Here is a 21,139-nt window from a genome sequence, read left to right as displayed (position 1 = left end):
GCCTGGGTGTCTCAGTAGGTTAAGCATCTGACTCTTGATTTGGGCTTAAGTCATGATCTCAGGATCATGAGCTCGAGTTCCATATTGGGCTCTACACTAGGCATGGAGCCTGCGCAAGATCCTCTCTCTCTCCGTCTACCTCTGCTCTCCCCTCCTATGTTCTCTCCCCACTCTGGCCCTCCCTCTCCTACTTTCTTCCCCCTCCCCTCCTAGCTCTCAAAAAACAAAAACAAAAATAAAACTTTGTCTTTAGTAACCTAACCTAGTCTTGGGCTGCCCTCGCTAGCCATCAGCCACAGGTAGCTACTGAGCCTTTGAAAAGGGGCGGGTCTGATATGAGATGTACAATGTCAAAACGCCAGGTTTTGAAGAATTAGTATGAAAAAGAAAGTGTAAAGTATCTCATTAATGACTTTTTATATTGACTGCATGTTGAAATGATAATATATTGTGTTAAATAAAATATGTTATTACAATTATCTTCACCTTTATCTCTTATGTGGTTGCTAGAAAGTGTAAGATTATGTATGGGCTTATAGTTGTGACTCACATATTTCTATCAATGGCCCTGCCCTATACAACTAAGTGATGAGTGAATCATCAGTAATTATTATTCTGTACTGTTTATGAGTGATTTTATGTGTGTGTGCATGTGTTTGTCTTTCTGCAGGCACAGAAGCTGAAATCCAATATGTCGGGCAGTACACACCTCTGTCTTTCTGATGTAAGTTGTGTTTCTCCTTGGGTCTCCCTGCATTTCTAGAGACAGAATCCTTTGCACCCCTGGTGATGACATAAAGGCTCAAAGACAATGAGGTTTCAGGTCTAGGAAGACAATCTAAGGCACCCTCCATGTTTCTGTCCTTTGAGCCAAGTGAATTCTTCAGGTCCCAGGGCACAAAGTTAGACCTAATGTGGGACCCAAGATCCTCATCTCAGAGCTAGATCCAGCACAGATACTATTGTTCCAGTGCCAGGAGACTATGTGACCATAGTCATGTAAAATCAACCAGCACAGAGGACATACAATAGTTCTCACTGCTTACCAGATGTCCTCTGTCTACAGATCCTTTGACCTCTGCAGCACCAAGAGGTACTGGTAGCTAGAGCGGGACACATTACTCTCCCCATTTTATGGGTGAGATGAATGATTCTGTCCTGTGCCAATCATTGTGGTGGGTTTGGCATTATGAGGCTGAGGGAGTGCTGTGGTGGGGATAGAGTCACCCATCTAGGGAAGGATAGCTGTGCCAACTGGAAGTCTGAAAGTCGGAGTTCTGGTGTGGAATCTCCAGCTGATAAGTGGGGCAGGCTTCTTTGTCTAGAAAATCTAGAGTTGAAGGGGCAAATGGAGATAAAAGTTGCTGACTGCCCTGCTGGTCTCAATGCGATTTGTGGCTCATCTCTGCATGAACTGATACTTGCCTGGACCAATTTCCTGAGATGAATCTTCCTGCCCTTCTTCAGTGATGGTGAGGGACAGTGGGCTTCCTCCTAAGTCAGTATCAGAAGGAGAGGCATTCCATGTTGCCCTAGCTGTGGGGAGATCTGGAAGGTAGGCATGAAGGAAGACGCAAAGTGGATTTCAATAATCCATAGTGGAGGAGTGCGAAGCAGGTGTTGGCCAGTTTATCATAAAGTATATAAGTGTATTATATCCGGTTCTCACCCAGATTCATGATTCCTTTCCATAAAACTACAAGTCAGTGAATGAAAATCTCCATGGTAATATCTTGAAGGGTCAGCTTTGGTGAGTGGTACAGCTAGTTGGAGGTGAGGGTGGGAGAGAGAAAGAGTAAGGTTAAAATACACTGGGATAGGAGGAATACATGTGGGTGACAATGAAAATATTCTCTCTTACAGCGTGATTATGAAAAGAACGGTCTCTCTGGTCCTTCCAGCCACATAACCACAAAATCAATGGCTGCTCCTCCAAGCTGCGGTCTGAGCCCACTGCTGGTTCTGGTGGTAACCGCCCTGTCCACCTTATTATCTTTATCTTTGGCAGAAACATTGTAGCTGCATTGAAAAAACAATATGGACATGTAAAAAGACAAAAACCAAGCTATCTGTTTCCTGTCCTCTTGTATATCTGAAATTCCAGTTTTAGGAGCTCATTTGAGACACTGCAAAAAGTTTGATCCAACTGGAACTTTTTGTTTCTTCTTTTTCTTTTTTCTTTTTTTTTCTTTTTTTTTTTTTTTTAAGAGATCTTCTTGTGATCCTTAGGGCTTCTATGGGATACCTTATGCAGTGCTACATTCCATATTGAAAAGGCTTTGGGGCATGCTGTATTGCAAAGGGGAAGTTTGTAAATTCGGCTGTAAAACAAACTGGGCCTATGTTTGACATGATGATGATGTTGATGATTTTAACACTTTAACTCTGGCCTTTATTAGCTAAAGAAGGACTTTGTATTTCTAAAGAATCTCCCGTATCTCATGTAATGGCCTTGGTTTCTGATGACATCACTTTAGCCTAACATGGGTGCAAGCTTATTTTGTCACAAAGCAAAGATTCTCATCAAGAGGATCTTGGTGGACTTTGTGCAGACAAGCTTGCACCAGTGCTCACCTTTCTATATGCACTAGCATTTTCCACACTGTTTGTGTACTGTAAACAGTTCTACACTCTCGTACCAAACAAAAGACACCTGTCACATCAAAATGTTAGTGTCTGTCTTTGAATCAGAATAGAGGGGACGAGTGTGCATGAAACTTCGCAGTACCTTGATTACTGAATGACACTCTCCTAAGCCTTACCTGAGTGAGAAGCCCTTTAACTAACAAGAGTCAAATATAGCTGACATGTCATTCTAATACTCTTTACACGTATGAGGTTATATGTAGAAAAAAAAATTTTACTACTAAATGATTTCAACTATTGGCTTTCTATATTTTGAAAGTAATGATATTGTCTTCATTTTTTTACTGATGATTTAATACAAAATACATGGAGCTCGTTTTCCTCTCGTAAGTAGTGTTAGCTCCAATATTAACTTCACGAAGACAGCTTTTCAAAAGCAGACTCCGAGGAGCCTCATGCTTTAGCAGAAAGCTCTGCATCACGTTACTGTGGACAGGCAAGAGGAAACAGAGCAGCCAAGTGTTGTCTTTTATCATTTCTTGAAATGCAAGAGTGCATACCCGTGAGGAAACTGATGGCCACTTGTAAATGCCCTGCAACATCTGATGGCACCTGTGCCAATTGACACAATCTAGTACCTTGGTTTTCATGTTGCTTGATAAAGGCAGGTTTGACTGGGCTGGAGGACAGGAACATGCTGCCCTCTATTCTGAAGCAGATCTGTGCCAGGGTACAGTTCTTTTCCTAAGGGTTGTCTTGACTCTCAACGATGATGACCTGGTCACTGTTGAGAGTGATTTGGTTTGAAGGTCATCAGGAATCTACTTGCATCTTGTTATGTGTCCTCCATGACAGACTGTGACTGACTGTGGAAAGAAAGGCTACTGGATCAAGAGGACCAACCATAGGTCTATAGAGATGAGTTGGCTGGCAGAGATACACAGAACAGAACAGGACTTTGGAAACAAGGCATCTGGCTTGTTCACTGCTCATCATCTCCCATCATTCTCGTCCTGAAGTGCACTTTTGAAGTCTGGTTGATGGTGACATTCAGAATCTACAATGATCGAGTGCTAGGAGCCATGCTTCTCCAACACTGAGTAGAGAAGAGGAGAATCCACCTGAATAGAGTGCTGGGAGCATTAATCTCCCCACATCAGTAGAGGGGCTGGAGAAATCCAAGGTGCACAGTTCATACTGACCCCCTTTGCCCGCTGATGTTTGCCTTGTAAGAATTAATCAAACCACTGGGGTGGGAAATCTATTCAACCCAAGATAAAGGCATAGTCTTTTAGCTCTATTGGTGTTTGAAGTACATTTATATCCAAATGTTAATAAACATAAATGTATAATACTACGTACCGAGTTTTTTCAGTTCAAAATGTTTTCAAGGAAAATTCATCAAACAAATTTGATTAGTGAAAGGTTTCCTAAAGACTCTTACTTTGAATAAACACATTAAATGTGTCGAAATATTTGGAATTCCAGTCATCTATGAAAGCATATCTCTTACAGAGCATATTTTGTTTTGATTAAGGTATCTCTGTGTATCTATGTATCTACACTGAACTAATTGCATATGGGTCTGATTCTACGTGATCTACTGTAGAAAGCTATTGATTCCTTCTGCAGTAAACAGCGGCTGTAATTAGCTTCAGATGACCAAAGAGGAAATAGGAGTTATCAGAGCTAACAAGGTAGCCTTTGGTGAAGAACTCGGGGATGTGCAACACATAAATTAAATTTTGGAAAGCCTCATCTATCAGCAACAAAGATCTCATTTTTCTTTACAGATAGAAGCATATTAGAGTTACCAAATTCTAAATTTGAAAATAAATTACTGATTAAATAAACAGGGGGAAGGATGTTCAATGACAACACGTTAGAGAGACTCTTACAGATTCATGCCAAGCCAAGTGTTTCTGCCATTCAGTGTGATTCTCAGTTTAACACAGTGAACCCAAAACACCATCATTTGCCCCAGGACACTAAAGCAGGCAAGTGACTTAAACCTTTAACTTACTTGTGCAGTAGGACTGATAGCAAAAATGATTGCTTCCTATCTCTCAGTTCCTGCATTTGGGGTACCAGATGCAAGGGCCTTCTGCTGGGGTTTGGGCCTCTTGCAGAAGTTATCTCATTGTAGCTGATTTTGACCAAACAAAAACAGTAACTTGTATCCAGGTAGACCATGACTCCCACATCAAGTCTAGTTGTGCCCTGCTTATTTGAGAGAATGAAGAAAAGGGACAGTATTGCCAAACTGATTGGAAGCACATTGATTCCACTTTGATGTTGAATATCTTTGACCAATAATATGTTGGAGTATCTTTTTAATAGAGCACATGGAGGAAGAAGCGCACAATAAAGAAAAGGATTCATAATGCCATTTCCATGTTTATTTTTCTGTATCTGATTTCTTCAAGACCCTAGAGTATAAGTTGAGAATTACACAGATTATTTTTTATTAGGTATAGCGATCTGTATCCAGAGTACAATAAGAGTGTGGTTTTCATTTAAAAAAAAATAAATTATTGAACAATTCCTTATTCTGTCGTAAAAAATGTCTTAGAAGCCACCTTTGAGTTAACCAAACCTGGGACAAGTTTTCTCCAGAGCTGCTGTGGCCTTTGATTGGGTCTATATGAAGACTGTTCTGACATGCATATGTTCCAGGGATGGGTCCTCTCCAACTGCATCCTCTCGCCCACCTGTCCCTTTGAACTCTAAACTAGACACTCCTGAGACTCCATCTGCCGAACTAGGAAGGGAGGCGAGCAGAAGCATTTTTCAGTCCCTGTAAAGTGCTTGTTGGGAAAAGAGATGTAAGAGCAGTGGGAGTTTGTATAATTAGCAAATTCTTTCCTTCAAATCTGGCAAAAGTGTATTTCTGTTCTTACTATTGACAGAATAGTGGCCTTGGAGGAGCCATCGTTTGGAAAATAAGTTTTTATTCATGTAGTCAGACAACTCATGACTTACTTGAGTCAATAAACGGTAGACCAGAGAGGGGCTGCTTAAATGAGCTTCCATTTTCTAATACCCTTTGGACGCTGGTCTTGTTCTCCTGGATGCATACCCCCTGTGATCTCTGTTGCTTCTGCTCTTCGATAAAGCAGAGGAGACCACGTGAGACCTATCTTTTCAAGAAAGACTACAAAGCAGTGGCAGCAGATGGGCATGAATGACCAAGGGCCTGGGTCTTGGCATGACCGAAAGACTGGTCTGCACTGGACTCTAGGAGTCTGGAGAGATAAAGCAAAACCCAGGAGCAATACGAGGCCAGGTGCCATGGGTAAATGGGTCACATGGTCTGCTGGCATTCCTTCCTGATCCACGTAGGAGCCTTGACCTCACAAAATAGCCAGAGTCCCTTGAATGAGACAGCAGTGCCTTTATGGAAAGTAAGCCAGAGCTAATATCTGGACAACAGAGGAATAATTTTTTTTTTTTTTTAGAAATTCTAAAATTGTAAAACAGCTGAGAATTCAGTTGGAAACCCTTAGAAGCTATGTTTTGCTCTTATCCCTAAGATAAGCATCTCATGTATATATCTGACACTTCTTGACTTTGACAACAGCTTTTCTTCTCAAGTGGCCATTTGTTCTAAGTCTGTTGTCTAGGATTCTAGAGGACTATACATCTGAACACATGCTCATGGCAGAGGCTTTAAATCTGGGGGTTTGGGCACTGCCTGCATCCTGGGGTGAGTTTAGTGGGACATTTCATTTCACAGGGAGAGTTGTCTTAAGACATGGGTTCACTCCGTTCTCTTTCATTAGATTATCGGTGCCAGAGTCCCCATTCGTGTTCTTTATCACTCAAGTGTTTAACAGGGTCCCTTCCCGCCGATTTTTCATTCTAATCATTCTAAATTTAGTTCTACTCAGATTAATTCTTGTTCTGCCAGGAACCCTGGCTTTTTGAAGACAGAGAAGCCTCTCTCCAGAGTCAGGCAATCTGAAGGTGATGTTAATCCCCCAAGTAGGAAGTTCCCCATCCAATCCTCCCTCCTCTGAGCTCCCTCTTCTTAGCCTTGGGATCATCTTGTCTGCTCATCCTCACCAGGCATCCTTTTGTTGCTCCGGGGCTCTCTGATGAGCTTCTCCTCACCCCCCTCCTGGAGATAGCCTGGGGTTGTTCAGCGGGATGCGCCACCTGCACTTCTGATTGTTCTGAGATCCAGCCCAAAGGGGTGGGGAGGCATACAAACCCCGTTTCAATAAACTGCCTGCAGAGAACCGCAGCCTGCTACCAGTCATTGAGGTCCTCGCCCCCTAAGGTCTCCAGGCTCATTTGACCAGCACAGCTGCGACTTGGGCTGTCTGCCTCTGGCAGGTGCCAATATCAGCGTCTTGTCCCACTGCCATGAGGAGTTTATTTTTGCTCCAGGGCAGCTGCCAAGCCCAGCACCAGCATCAGTAAAAGGTTTTCTCTGATTTTCTTTTCTTTGTCCCACGTCGGGTTTTCTTACCACTCCCCACTTGGCACTTTATAGAAAATAAAATGACCAGAGACCATCAGTCCCTTCTTTCATTTGGACATCTCTTCCCGCTCCCCCAGCCTCCCCTAAGGGAAAGCATGCTCCATGGTAGATATTTAGACAATGTTGGGTGAATGAAAAACTCTGGGGCACTGAAAGACTCTGTTTTGTAATACGGTAGCAAGAACTGGTCTACCTGCATTGTCTTGCCGGCACTGAGCTCTTGTACACAACAGTAGAGGTGTCCTGAGGTTATGGAGAGTGACCCAGAAGGGATTGTCAAACAAAGCATTAGAATTAAAGCAGCTTTAAATCTGCCAACTGTATTTCCTCTGAGAGATGGAAATTTAGCATTGGGCCCCAGGACAGGCTGAGCACAACCAGCCAGTCCCAGACAGGACAGGACTCCAAATGGGGTAAACTGATTTCAGGGGAAATTAGCCATGGAGTGAGTTGATATTTTAAACTGCTTAAGTGCAGGATGCTGGCCAGAAAGGTGGACCACTCCACCACTCCCGGACCAAGCCCAGGCCTTTGCCAGCACCCTGAGAAGCAACCTAGGTCGTCTTCAAATCAGCACATTTATTGAACATCTACTCTAGTTGAGTGAACCGTCATTTAGGACTGAAGCTCCTCCACGGGTAACTTGAGAATACGAGGCCTTCCGACCCCATCTTTTCGGGATGACAAAATCCTTCACTTTAACATCCTTCAGAGAATCTAAGTTCTCTTTACAAGTAGTCCAAGAAGCCACTTTCCCGACTCAGTCTCTACGAGGCAGTTAAGTCCCAGTCAATAGGCAGACATACAGCAGGACGCCCAGCTCAAGCACTATGGGGAAGGCAGACATAGCCACCCTCAGCTGAAGCCTGACAGGCTGCCCCGGAGAACCAAGTGGGTCCACCCTTTGAGGCCTCAGAGGGCTGTGAGCGTGGCCAGGTGGCCATGCCAGTGCAACTGTCCCAGCTGTTGGGTACCAGCCACAGCGCAGGTGGGAAAGGAGACATCAGACTGCTTTAGCAGGAGAAAGCAGATCACCGGAAGTGTTCATTCAAAACAGCAAAACTTTCAAAGTACACAGTGACCCCTTCTGCCAGCGAATACAACCCAGATAATAAGACTAAAGAAAAGTAGGATGAAGAATTGGAAAACTCAGGTGATGCCCTGGGTGGGAGAAGCACAAGGCTCTTAGGAGTGGGCAGAGGTCTGTCACCTGTCATTGGGGCCAGGCAGGACATCTGTCACAGGTGCAGGGGAAGGTGTTGTAGGCCTTCTCAGCACACTGGCCCCCGTGGCTCCATCACAAAAGCTCCCCTCCTCTCTCCGTGTCACAGCTTCTCCAGGGTTGTGTGATCTGGCTTTATCTTCCTGGTGTGTGAAGCGTGCTTGATCTGGAATCTGGCTTTTTAGTTTTTAGCTTCAGCCGAAAGCATTTCTGAAATGTGGGAAAAAGAGAGAATGGGAACTGGAGAACCAGCTTACACACTGCCCTGCCTTATTTGGCTGCAGTCTTCTAGTAATGAGACTTCTGGATTCAGAAATAGCTGATTGTCCTCAGAGGGTTGAAGAAATGGTTTCAGAAACCCAAAATCCAGGGCCTTCTATTTCTTCTAATTATCTATTTTTTTCCTCTCTCTCTTTTTGTCCCCCAAGGGAGGAGAGGGAAGGCTTTCCACCACAGAGTTTCCTTTAAAGAGTTTTCTCCTCTCTTGTGCATTATTATCCCTTAGATACTGAAATTATTTTCTCTTGTTTAATCCGCCTCCTGCTGAGAAGCAGTGTGAGATTCAGGATGTGGGCTTTTGGGTTGTATTCTTTTAGATGGTATTGCATTTTTACTCTTAACCTGACGGTATGTCTCAATTTCTGTTCCTTCTGTTTCATGTAGATTAACAATCCAGGTTGAATAGAATAAGAATTCTGGTTTTTAGGAGGGTTTTAGACTTCTGTCCCAGGTGAGGGGGTCAGACACCCAACCTCGTCAGAGCTGAGGTGAGGGGTGTAGCGAGCTTCATTGAAGCCTCCAGTCAGGAGAGGATACAGGTGAGCGACTTCCCTCCTGGTCTCCATATTATACTGTGTGTTTCCTGAGTCTCCCCTCGTAAGAAATACACGTATCTCATCACCTTGTGAATCTGCTTTCCTGCAGATGGGCGGGAGAACCTGTGCATTCTCCTGGGCCATCCCCACACCGTCCCTCACTCCGCTGTGTGCAGCCTGCTTTACCACCACCACCCACGGAAGAACACCTACATATAGAAGTACAAGTTTTGCTCTTTGGACTTTGGAAGTGGTTTTGTGATGTTCGAATTTTCTGTTAACATACTGCTCAAGCACTACAGAATGTACGTACGTAGTCTGTTCGGCCATCCTCCACCCCGGAATACCCTAATAAACATTGTTTTCTTTTAAAAAAAAAAAAAAAAACAAAACTACAATTGTGGTGTCTTTTCCTTTTATCTTAAGTCTTTGGAAAATGATCTTGAAATCTGCAAAGGCATGGAGATCCCCAGTATCAAGATATGGGAGGGTTTCTGACAGTGGAGGAGATAAGACTCCTGAGGACTGGATGTCATTGACACAGATCCTTCTAGGATAATTCTTTGTTGTGGGGGATGGTGTCTGGTCCTGTCCATTGTGGAATATTTAGCAGCATCCCTGGCCCTGAGCTACTAGATGCCAGTAGAAACCACCCCCAAGACACCGTGGCCCTATACAGACCCTGGTTCCTTTTGGGATGCGTATGTGAGCTGTTGACACAGTGTTCAACACTCATGTGTTGAGTTATTTGTGTAAGCTTATAAATAGTAAGTATTTTGATAAAAAGTAGAGACAGAGTAGGTCATTTTTTGTATTTCCAGGACCTAGCTCAGTGCCTGGCAAGGAAAAGTTACTTTACACTGCATGAACCTGGATTTTATCCCTGGGCATTAACATCATGATTGTAGTTGCTCAAAATATGACTCCTCAGCTTCCCTGGGGAGGTTCTAATCTCTGGCACCTTTATTGCCACCAGGACTTTTTAAGACAAAATACTAAAGCACAAAACACAATAATTAACCTCATCAATGTCATCTGCTTCCATCTACAACTTGCAGTCCACTACGTAGCAAGAAGACCTTGCCTCTTACAGGACAGAAGCCTGTGTTTCAGTGGAGGTCCTGCAGGACCCAATTTTGTGATCTTTTCATTCAATTGGGTTTTCCTATTCCTTTGTCTCCTGGGCCTGCTTTCCAATGACCAAGTTTAGAATGGTTTCTAGCAGGCTTCACAGTTTGGATTAAAAGTTTATGAGCATTTGGATTTGAGTCTGGTGTTTTAGCGATGTGACAAAAACCCAGATCCCAACATCTCCCCTGGCTTTGGGATCCTCAGGCTGCCTGAGCAGAAATCCACGAGTTCATTCACAGAGAAATGAACCTCATCATGTCAGCACATGGGGCAGGCCCCTGAGAAGGGCAGGACTCTGAGTTCCCTGGATCATAGCAGAAATGGGGAGGGAACAGTCCCCTGGGGACATCAGTTTCCTTTCCCAAGTCCCTAAGGATTCTAATCACCTTCTGAATACAACCACATCCCCAGGATGCAGGTGATAGAAATTTTAGGAGCTGGAACAAGAGATGACTAATAAAACCCTGAGAGAAATGCCAAGAAAGTGAATAAAAACTGTGACAGAAACAAGATACAAGGCTGCTTGTGTTTGGTGATATAAATAAAGCATAAACAGAAACACAGTGATGTGAAAGATATGAGCAGAGTATCCATAAAAGTCACATAAACTGGCATTGCTGGCCACACCGACTGCTTTTATCCTCGCGAAGAGTCCCATCCAGGCTGCTAGGCAAAGAATTCACCATGTTTAAAAGATAAAGGGAAGAATACCTTGGGTGGCTATTTAAATAGGGATGATCTTTTTTAGAAAGCCATTTGACAATGTGTATCATAATTTAAAATCCGTATCCCCTTTGAGCCAACAACTCCACTGCAAGGAATTCACCCTGCATTCTTAACACAATGTGCCAAGGTCTATGCAAAAGAATTTCCACTGCAGAATAATTCATAATAGCCAAGGCCTTGCAACAATCTGAATGTCCATCAGCAACGAGCTGGCTGAAGAACTCCTAGTGCATCTAGACAAGGGAATGCTGTGCCACCGTTTATACAAAGTAGATGCATATCCGCTGAGACTGGAAGTGGCCTATGGTATATTAAGTGAAAAGGCAAAGTAAGAACAAAGAAAAATATGGTCCTACTTGTATCCATATTAGAAACAGATTAAGTAGATGATAGTTGATATAGATAGATGATAGATAGATAGATAGATAGATAGATAGATAGATAGATAGATAGATGATAGATGATAAGGGATGGATGGATGGATGGTTGGATTCTACCTATAGTTTTTACCATGTTTTTGTGTCATTTTTTCCCCATTGTTTTTTAAAGAATAAAAGGGAAGGGAAGGTTGAACTCTGTAGCTGCTGGAATCCAGCCAAGGTTTGGCCCTTGCTCTTTGGAGGAAGGAGGCAGGTGCAGCTCTGGCTCAGAGCACTCCCAGGACCAGATTTCCTCTTTCATCCAGCAAAGCCTGACACAGTCAGAGAGGCAGTGAGTGTCTGCCCCACAGAACCTCTTTCAGGATAAATTGCTGCAATTTGGGGAAGAAGCACCTTCCTGGCACTGTGCCTATGGTGTGTCCTGGAGGGTTTTTACTAATTCCTCACTTTGTGGTCAGTGACACAGGGTGAGTTACCTATGTAGACAGGGCTCATCCAGGGCAAAGGGAGGCTGGGTCAGCTCTTGTGGTGACAGGACTGTCCAGGATTGGCTTGTGCCCACAGAAGGCTCAGGATAATCATGGCCCAGTAATAAATGCTGTTGGTTATTGAGCACTCATCATGCATCCCTCCCCCCAGCACCAGGATGGATGGGCTCTGGGCATGTGATCTCATTCAGGCCTCACAACTGCTCCAAGATGGAATAAATCTAATTTTGCAACTGAAGAGATGGAGGCTCAGAGATAGCAAGTGACTAGTGCAAAGTCACACAGCCGTTGGAGGTAGAGTGGGACTGGGATTTAGTTTTCCAATGCCAGTGCCCATTTAAACTATTGTCTGCCCTCACGCCTTGTGGGTGGGAATGTCTCCTGGCTTTTGAGCAGAAAAACTCACAGGTGCACCCCACATCCCGATTTCATTTCCTGCCACCCACACTTGGGGCATGTTATGAGAGCAGCCCAAACTGACAGACTGCGGCATGAGCTTGTCTTCAAAAGATAATTAGAGTACCTCCCTCACCTTAAGGAAAAGAACAGCAGATTTAAAAAGAAATATGACAAGCCATCTGAGTGCCAGGACTGCTCCCCAGAGAGTCACACTTCCATTTCAGTCCCTCATTCTAGACACGAAACCAATTAAAGTAGTTGCAAGGTACACAGTTAACACCAAGTGACAAAAGCCTGCCTAAGTGTTTTAAAGATCTAATTTACCCACAGACTGTGCCCAGAAAAACATAGCTGGCCTGTTCTTGTACAACTTTGGAAGTGCTTGGCCCAGCTCCAGCTTCAGGGGTGCCAAGTCACCCTATTCAGATCCCCCACCATCACTCCCTGGGCTGCTACTGTCTTTAGAACCATGACAGCAGACGATGGGAGCTGGAGAAGGCTGGAGCTGGAGCTCCCCACCCATTGCCACTGGGTGGGGAGGTGCTGGAGAAGGAGCTGGATCTCCCTGGCAGGGTGGCTGGCTCGGCAAAATCACTTAGGCCCTGGGCCCTGCCTTGCCCTCTCCCACTCTTCCCACACCGAGAAAACATGAACACGGGGAGGGAGAATGTATGGCGGAGGCAGGCCCTGTCTCGGGGCTTCTATAAATGCCTGAAAGCAGGTGTTGTGGTCTTAACTGCAGACTGGGGCATCTACTGATGATGGAACGTGGGCTCTGTCCCTTAATTTGCAAGGATTGCATTCCAGCTTCAGGAAGGGGTCTTCAGAAAATCGATGGAACAGAAAATGTGCAACGGACAATAAGAAAAGGGTCATTCCTACCAGACACGTCTCTCATTCATGTTTGCTTCCCTTCTCAGTGCATTGGAAAATGAATCCCGGACACCACCTGCCGTCCACGAGGACCCAATGTCAGCACAGGAAAGCGACCACACTCTGACACAAAGCTTGTTTGTTTTTGTTTTTCTGGAATGTTTCCATCCCTAAAGGTTCCACTAGGTACTCAGATACCATCTCCTTAACTTAGAAGCCTTCTCAGTTTGCAGAGCACCTTCACAGACCCTCCAGTGGAGGAGTTGATTCTCCCCATTTTATGGATGCAGAAGGGCAGACCCGGAAAGGCTTTCATCCGGTAAGCAGTAGGGGAGCCCCTGTAGTCCTCACCCCCAACCCCCTTGCCGCCCCCCCCCCCATGATGCGATTTTCTCCTTCAGCTTCCTTTCCACTCACCCAGGAATTGCAAACTATTTTAAGTGACCATCAGCTTTTGCTGAGCACATCTAATGTGAGATGTGGAGTTGAATGTTGAATACTGAGACTCTTTTCTATTCCACCAAGTTTTTCAAGGCATTTTTTTTTACAGGGTATTAAGTGTTCTTTGGATAACCCCTTCTGTGTTTAGGGGATAGCCAACCTCAGGGACTCAGCACCAGGCTGCCAAGTGACCTGGCTACGTGCTGTTCCCTTGCCCATAAGCCTCAGCCGTGGAGGGCAAACAAATGGAGCGCAGGCATGGGATGCTGGCTTTCTCCCTGGACAGGAAAATGCTTCCAGGTAGCAAACCAAGGTATGGGGACAGGGGCACCGAGGGAGGTGCCGGCCGCCCTCTGGCAGACCCAGTGACCTCTGGGTGCTGGGTAAGCTGACCTTGCCTGCCCTGCGGGGAGCCACCGCATTCAGCTTTGCCTCACCCGTGGAATTTGCACAGAGCCCCCAAAACGCAACTCACCCAGGTGACACCTGGGGCCTCCAGATCTTCCCACAGCCCCTGTCATCAAGTCCATTTCTCATGTGGTCTTTGCTTGCTTCTTGCCTTTTCTCATTTCCAGGAGCAAATGCGTGCCTCCCCAGGGCCCCTCATTCCTTCCTCTGTGTAACACTGAGCATCACTGAATCTTCACCGCAGCCTCCAGGCAGGTGCTGTTCTTCCAGTTTTGCCGATGAGGAAAGAGACTTGGCTTGGCAAAGCCCCACAGATCAGAGGGGAACCTCAGGATCCAAACCCCGAACCTGGGCAGCCTGACTGGAAGGTCTGTGTCATGTCACTTGAGTGCTGGCCTGCAACCCCATGCCTCCCGAAGAGGCTTCCTGCCAATCGCACCCTTTTCAAAGGCACAGAGGGATTAGATCTTTAAGGAAACCTGAGATTTTAAATAGGTAATCCTCTTGTAGTGTGAAGAACTAAAGTATGTGATGGATTTTTTTTCTTAATTCGGGATTTAGTGACAGTGAAACAGAATTGTCCCTTAGGCGATCATCGTTGGCGACATTTTAATGAGTTCTGACGGCCGACTTTGCCTGCGAATGTGGCACACAGATCCCCTGCCCGGGGAGGCTCGCTGAGCTCCCACAGTAAGCCGGGAGCATTTGTGAAGGTAAACAAATACGATGCGACAGTGACAAGTGCTCTCGGGCGACAAGTGCTCTCAGTTTCCTTGTCTGTAAAATAAAGATGATAAGGACACCAACCTCACCGGGTGATTCTGAGGATTAGGTGAGCTGGTTCAGGTGAGGGGCTTGCCGTGTGGGCATACAGCTAAGGACTAAAGAAAGGCAGGGTGCTATTATTGTGGAATAAATGGGGTGCTGCGAAGAAAGGGAGCAGGGAGCAGCTTTAATCAGGGAGAGCAGAGGAAGTGTCTCCCAGGAGGCATCCTCGGGTATAAAGCCTAAGCCTTGGGAAACCTGGGTGGCTCAGTGGTTGAGCGCCTGTCTTTGGCTCAGGGCCTGGTCCTGGGGAGGGATCCAGTCCCATATCGGGCTTCCTGCATGGAGCCTGCTTCTCCCCTTGTCTGTGTCTCTGCCTCTCTCTCTCTCTCTCTATGTGTGTGTGTCTCTCATGAATAAATAAATAAAATCTTAAAAAAAAAAAAAAAAGCCTAAGCCTTGAGAAAGCACCAGCAGTGGGGAGAGAGGTGGGAACCGGGGTGTGGAGGCCCGAGGTGGGGAAGGAGGGGATGGTGCATTGGAAAGAGAAAAATCGGTCCAGCGGGTGAGGGTGGAGGGGCCACCGGGGAGAGAGCCGGGAGGCTGGAGGGCGGTGGGGACCCTGTAGATGTCGTAGGCAGGGGGAACCCTCTAGCACATGGAGGGCAAAGAGGCCCAAGGAAGGCTTAGGGCGAGGACACGGCCCATGCAAGGGGGGTGGGGGACAGGCTCCGGGTGCTTAGACTGTGCGGACACCAGCGGAAGCCTTGGGGGGCACAACTGACCGGGCAGGTCGGTGCCTGGAAGTGGAAGGTGACCAAGCAGAGGGCCCAGGCCGGGCGCAGGCAGGCAGGTGAGCCGGGCCCCTGTGCTGTGCGGCGGGGCGCCCAGGAGGGAGCCGAGGTTCCAAGAGGGTGGAGTAGGAAGGACCCAGCGTTCTCTCGTCCCGCGTGGGAGCCTGCGAGCCCGCCAGCAGCCCCCACTTCCCCTGCCTGCGTCCCCTGAGCCAGGGGGGCCACCTTCCCGGCAACCTCCCTTCCCCTCTGGTCCCGCTGCCCGCCCGCCGCCAGCTGTCACCTGCCTCAGGCCTCCCCCCTCCAAAAGAGTCCCCTGCACTCCGCTGTCACCAGGCTCTGACTCCAGGCTGCTCCCCGACCTTCGGTCCTACTTCCTCCCTGCACAAGCAAGCAGACCTACGCTGCCTTCTCCACCCCCTCCGCGCACCTGCCACCGCGCACCCGCTGGAAGCCTTTCCAAGTCAGCCCAGCTTACGGCCGGTCCTCCTCTTCGGGGCGCCCATGGCTCTCCAGCTCACCTCACTCGCTCCTCTGCTCATGTGTGACCTTGCCCTGTCCCTTAGCTCCCTGTGCATGAGCCTCCCCCACCCAGCAAGGCTTTACACCTCCACCCCCCAAAAAGGGAGGACAGACTCCCTTGGTATCCCCAGTGGATGGCAGAGTAGATACTCTAGGGATGAAGGGGATGAAGTCTCGTGACCTCTCCAGACCTCCAATTCCCCAACTGTCAAAGGGTATAAGTAATAGAACCCAGCTCAGGAGGCTGCTCTCGGTTCCTGTGTTGGCAACAGCCGCTGCCATGTAAAGAATGGCCATCAAAAGTGGGACCCAGACCTGGCGCATGGTGGGGATGTGAGCACACACCACTTGCTTCTGAAAGATTGGGTGAACTGAGATTCCCCCAGGCTCTGTCCCTCCTCCCTCTGCAAATTCCCCGCAGGCCTGCCATGTGAGGGACACAATCTTTGGGAAACAAAGAAACCTGCCCCCATGGAAATTTATACTTTTCTTTCCTCCCTCTACCCAAGCCCTGAAGAATGCAGACTTCACAGGGAGGGGGCAGGAGAGACCTCATTCCCTCTAGGGAGGCTGTTTCATCAGATCTGCAAGTGGGACCCATAGAAGAGTCAATGGCATCCAAAGGGACAGCTAGTCCTTACAAATAAGCTTAAAATTCTTCAGGGTTATAATGTCTCATAGACCCCCCCACCCATTTGTCTGGTTAGGGAAGAGTAAGGCCTTCAACGGACAGCTGAGTCCCTTCCTACCACACACTAAATTGTTCGGAGACAGGCTGCTCCCCCAGTGAGGTGTCTGCACATTTACCCAGCCGGTTGGACGGCATTCCTCCAGCACTTGCTACAGAAGAGCCGTTTCTGCATCTACTCACATTTTGTCACTTAATTGTCATTGTATAGGAGTTCATTAACGTTCCCTTAATTTGTTGTGAAGCGTTAAAAGGCTTTCAAATCTAGTCAAACTCAAAACTAGTTTATTTGCCTTTTATGATGATTGAAATGATGTGCACTGTAAAAAACCTTATGTTCAACATTCAGTGATATTAATTTCACTTGACTTCATGACTTAAGGTCAAATACGTTAATCAAGGCTGCCATCATTAGCACAGTTTCCTTTTCTATTAAGCGATTATGATCACTTACTATTAATGAGTCGTGAAGTTTTAATAATTTTTTGCTGGTGTGAAATTGCAAAACAGTAATTATGACACATACTGTATGGATGGCTTGTTCTACGACGTAAATTTGGCCTAATGTTGGTAAAAATACAAAAGAACATTAAGTAATTAATTAGTTGCCTCCATGGAACCAAAATAAGCCTTCACCATGAAGATAAATGGATGAAAAATGCAGAGCCTTTGTTGTTATTAGTGAACTGTTGCACAGTGGGACCGGGCCGCTCAAAAAGACCCGATGTCCCCAAAATAACAACTCAACTGAAATCAGAGGACAAATAACTTTGCAAGAATTTTTTGGGTTGAAGTCAATATCTCTGGCATGGGGCTGATTGTATGACAGCATGGGGCAGAGGAGGCTTTCGAAATTAAATATTGATGCAGATAGATTGATAGAAATGAAACAAGAGGATTACTGTCTCAAGGCTGAGAGAAGTCCTGTGAGCCTAGGATAGAACCAGAGGCAAGGATTTAACAACCACATCTGGGGTTCTCTGCAGGGCATGCACTGAAGATTCTATCAAAATGCAGATTCCTGGGTCCTTCCCCCAGAGATGTTGGTTCAGTAGTTCTGAAATAGGATTCCCTGAACATTGACTTATAATGTGCCAGGCACTGAGCTGAAGATTTTACAGGCACAATGGGACCTGACCTCGCCACAACCCCATTTTACAGATGTGTGTTGGGACAAGTCATGGAGAAGGCATGACCGCTGGTTGACTCATGAGCTGGACCCGGGCAAGAGGAGGGTCGCACTTCCTGCCCTGTCGTTGGAATGTGCACTCCAGCTGCCTTCCTCATTCCCAGAAGCTGCCCCGAGGAGACAGCCTTGAGATAGTGATGTAGTATTGAGACCAGCTGGACAGAGCATGGTCTGAAGCCAGTACAAAACCTCTACATAAACTTCAAAGACCTGGCAGGCAGGTGTGGAGAAACACTTGCCTTGTGGCTGCCCAAGGTAAGGCTTGTATGTGCACCACCTACCTGTCCGGAATAGCCTGCATCTTCTTTGGGAACTTCTTGCCCTCTCTGTATGTGGCCAGGCTGTGAACCAACAATACAGAGACTAGGGCGCAGAGAGCAAGTGACTCGCCCACAGTCACAGGGCCAGCAATGCGGGGCTGAGACGTGGGCTCCAAGGCAGGCAGCGGGCAGTGACTGAACACACTGTGGCCGGGGAAGAGCAAGATCTCTCCCAGTGACAGCAGCGCGCAGTGGGGGTTCAGGGCAAGGCCAGCAGAGCCCCACAGAAGGTTGTTTCAGGTATCCGGGGCAGTGGCTTTCAAACTGCTCCCTGGAGTGCTGGAGATTTTGGTGTGAGTCCCAGGGTCAATGCTGAGGTGAGGGGGTAGGCTGGGTTCCTCATCCTGTGACCTTCTCACTCTACACTCCCTAGTCTCTTTTCCATATTGGCTACTGGGGAATGCTGTCATACAACAAAATGTTAGAAAATCTCCAGCTTGGGCACTTGGGTGGCTCAGTGGTTGAGTGGCTGCGTTTGCCTCAGGTCATGATCCCAGGGTCCAGGGATGGAGTCCCGCATCGGGCTCCCCGCAGGGAGCCTGCTTCTCCCTCTGCCTATGTCTCTGCCTCTCTCTCTGGGTCTCTCATGAATGAATGAATGAATGAATGAATGAATAAATAAATAAATAAATAAATAAATAAATAAATAAAAATAAAAATCTTTAAAAAGAAAAAGAAAGAAAAAAGAAAATCCCCGGCTTGGGGAAACCAAGTAGAGAAAGGGGCAGGGAATAGAAGGGTAGGCTCAGAGATGCTTCCAGCAATGGGACCAGGTATTTAACCTGCTGCCAAAGAGCCATGGTGGAAAAGTACATCTGGAGGTGGAAGTGGCCAGTGGTTCCTCTAAAAGGCAACTCAGCCAACCAGTTGAGTTTGCAGGATGGTGAACACTTGTCTCCAGCTCTGGAACGTGCTTACTGCTGCACGGCACACTGGATAGAAAAGCTCACTGAGTTCAAGTACCTCCCTAAGGATCTCAGCTACCCTCATGCAGCATCCACCAGACACCAGCCCAGCGCTGCAGGTATCCACGCCTCAGGACAGCTCATGAGGAAGGCAGGATTGAAGCCCATTAAAGCATCTTCTAAGTGAACATTTTGGGAAGTGGGACTCCAAAGCTCATGTTCTTTCCTGTCTACCTATGATGACATGGTTAAGACTGAAACCATCTTAAGAATTGAACAACAAAAGATAGGGCAGCATCAGTTCCACAGTGTAAACTGGACAGATGGGACCTGCCAGTTATGCTAATTTACAGCACAGCTGGACCACTCAGGCACTCCTCAAAGCCTGCCCTGCTTGGAGTCACCCCTCCTGCAAGGACAGGCAGGCTGTCTAAACGCAAGAATGATGAAGAGTACCCAGAAAACCGAAGTCCAGGGAAGGGATACAAAATCTGATCAAAAAGGCACAAGGCATTTCCTATGAACACCAAATACCTTTTTTTTTTTTTTACATTTTTAAAATTTAAATTCAATTTGCCAACATAGAGTATAATAACACCCAGTGCTCATCCCATCAAGTGCCCTCCTTGGTGCCCATTACCCAGTTACTCCATCCCCTCACCCACCTCCCCTTCTGCAACCTTTTGTTTCCCAGAGTTAGGAGTCTCTCATGGTTTGTCTCTCTCTCTCTCTAATTTCTTCCAAATATCTTATCATGCTGGATCACTTGTCTAGGAAACACTTCTTTCCCCTTAACCATTGCATATGTCATCATGAAGCCGGGAGTCCCAAGAATTTTCTGGGGAGTTCTTCACTGACAAGTCTCAGACCTCACAACCAGGGCCACAGGATCCCGGCCCCTCAGATGCCCATCTGAAAGCCCGTCTGGGTTTGCCAAGAACAGTGTGAGAACCAAACCCCAGCTGGCAAATGCTGCCTCCTGTGTTCCCTTACAAATGGGGTCATTTCCTTTATTCTTGGCAAGACTGTGTCATCTGGTCTTTACTTCATTAAGTTTTCTTCAATCTTTACCCACACAGGAGGCAAAACTGAGAAGTGACTTGCAGACAAAACAGTGCCAACATGGAAACAAAAATAATGAGGTTGTAATCTGCAAATAGCTCCAAGGAAACATATTTGCAAGGAGAGGGGGGCCGACATGGCCCACTGCCTAGATTCCAGGGAAGACAGTGATGTGACGGTTACTCCTCTCTGGCTCAGGTCACAGAAAACTTTAGTTCGAGTGCGTAAGAAGTCACCATCTGTGGACTCTGCTAGAATGGCCACTGGCATCACTTTAAATGATAAAAATGAGAGTGAAAAGCTAATTTTTTGCTGAGCATTAACTATGAACCAAGAATGCAGCTAAGTGCTTCTAGAGAAATTTCCTCTAAATAAGAGGAAACCAAGATTGGTGCAAGGAGCCTCACTTTACAGACTGGCCTCGAAAGGTCATGTTATTCCGTGGTCACACAAACAGCAGGTGGCAGAGCTGGGATCCCCTCTCCTACCCCATCACCACAGGGCTGCTTCGAAGGGCATAACCTTTTCAGAAATCAGCGTCCTGACCTGGAAACATCTGAAGGTGGGGAAGCAGGAGGAAGCAGCAGGCAGGCGAAGGCGGGGCTGAGGTGGAGACAGGGGCCCTGTGCACACCCAGGACACATGGTCGCAGATCGGTATCTTTAGTGTTTGGAGCTTGGACGTACCAGTGAGGCCCAGGGAGATCCTCCTTTCTCACAACGAGACTCTGTGTGACTCTCAACTGCATAGCCTCTGTGGGGTTGATCACTCCAGAAGTCTCTATGAGTGGCACAATATTAACAATTCTTTTTGGAGGGGGGAGGGTGGTCAGGACTTTGGGCAATTTCTCTCTCCTTTAATATCAATTTTAAATCTTCAACATGGAGCAGTTCATTCATACAATGAAAAGAACAGCAAACTCTACCTTAAAAATGTACA

General features: G+C 46.7%; 1 protein-coding gene across 4 annotated transcripts in view; it reads left to right on the top strand.

The window, feature by feature from the left end:
* GFRA1 (GDNF family receptor alpha 1) overlaps positions 1–3,943 on the top strand; it is a 203,101-nt gene extending 199,158 nt beyond the window's left edge. For all 4 annotated transcript variants that reach the window (XM_038578891.1, XM_038578892.1, XM_038578889.1 and 1 more), the window contains 2 exons: positions 671–724; positions 1,864–3,943. In XM_038578891.1, coding sequence (XP_038434819.1) covers positions 671–724; positions 1,864–2,019 — 210 coding nt within the window. In that variant the 3' untranslated portion in view covers positions 2,020–3,943. The remainder of the gene's footprint in view (positions 1–670; positions 725–1,863) is intronic.
* The last annotated feature ends 17,196 nt before the right edge of the window (positions 3,944–21,139 follow it).

This window comes from Canis lupus, chromosome 28 (assembly GCF_011100685.1).
Source record: "Canis lupus familiaris isolate Mischka breed German Shepherd chromosome 28, alternate assembly UU_Cfam_GSD_1.0, whole genome shotgun sequence".
NCBI classification, from domain to species: Eukaryota; Metazoa; Chordata; class Mammalia; order Carnivora; family Canidae; genus Canis; species Canis lupus.
Note: the sequence above shows the minus strand (reverse complement) of the source record. Positions and strands in the feature narration are given on the sequence as shown.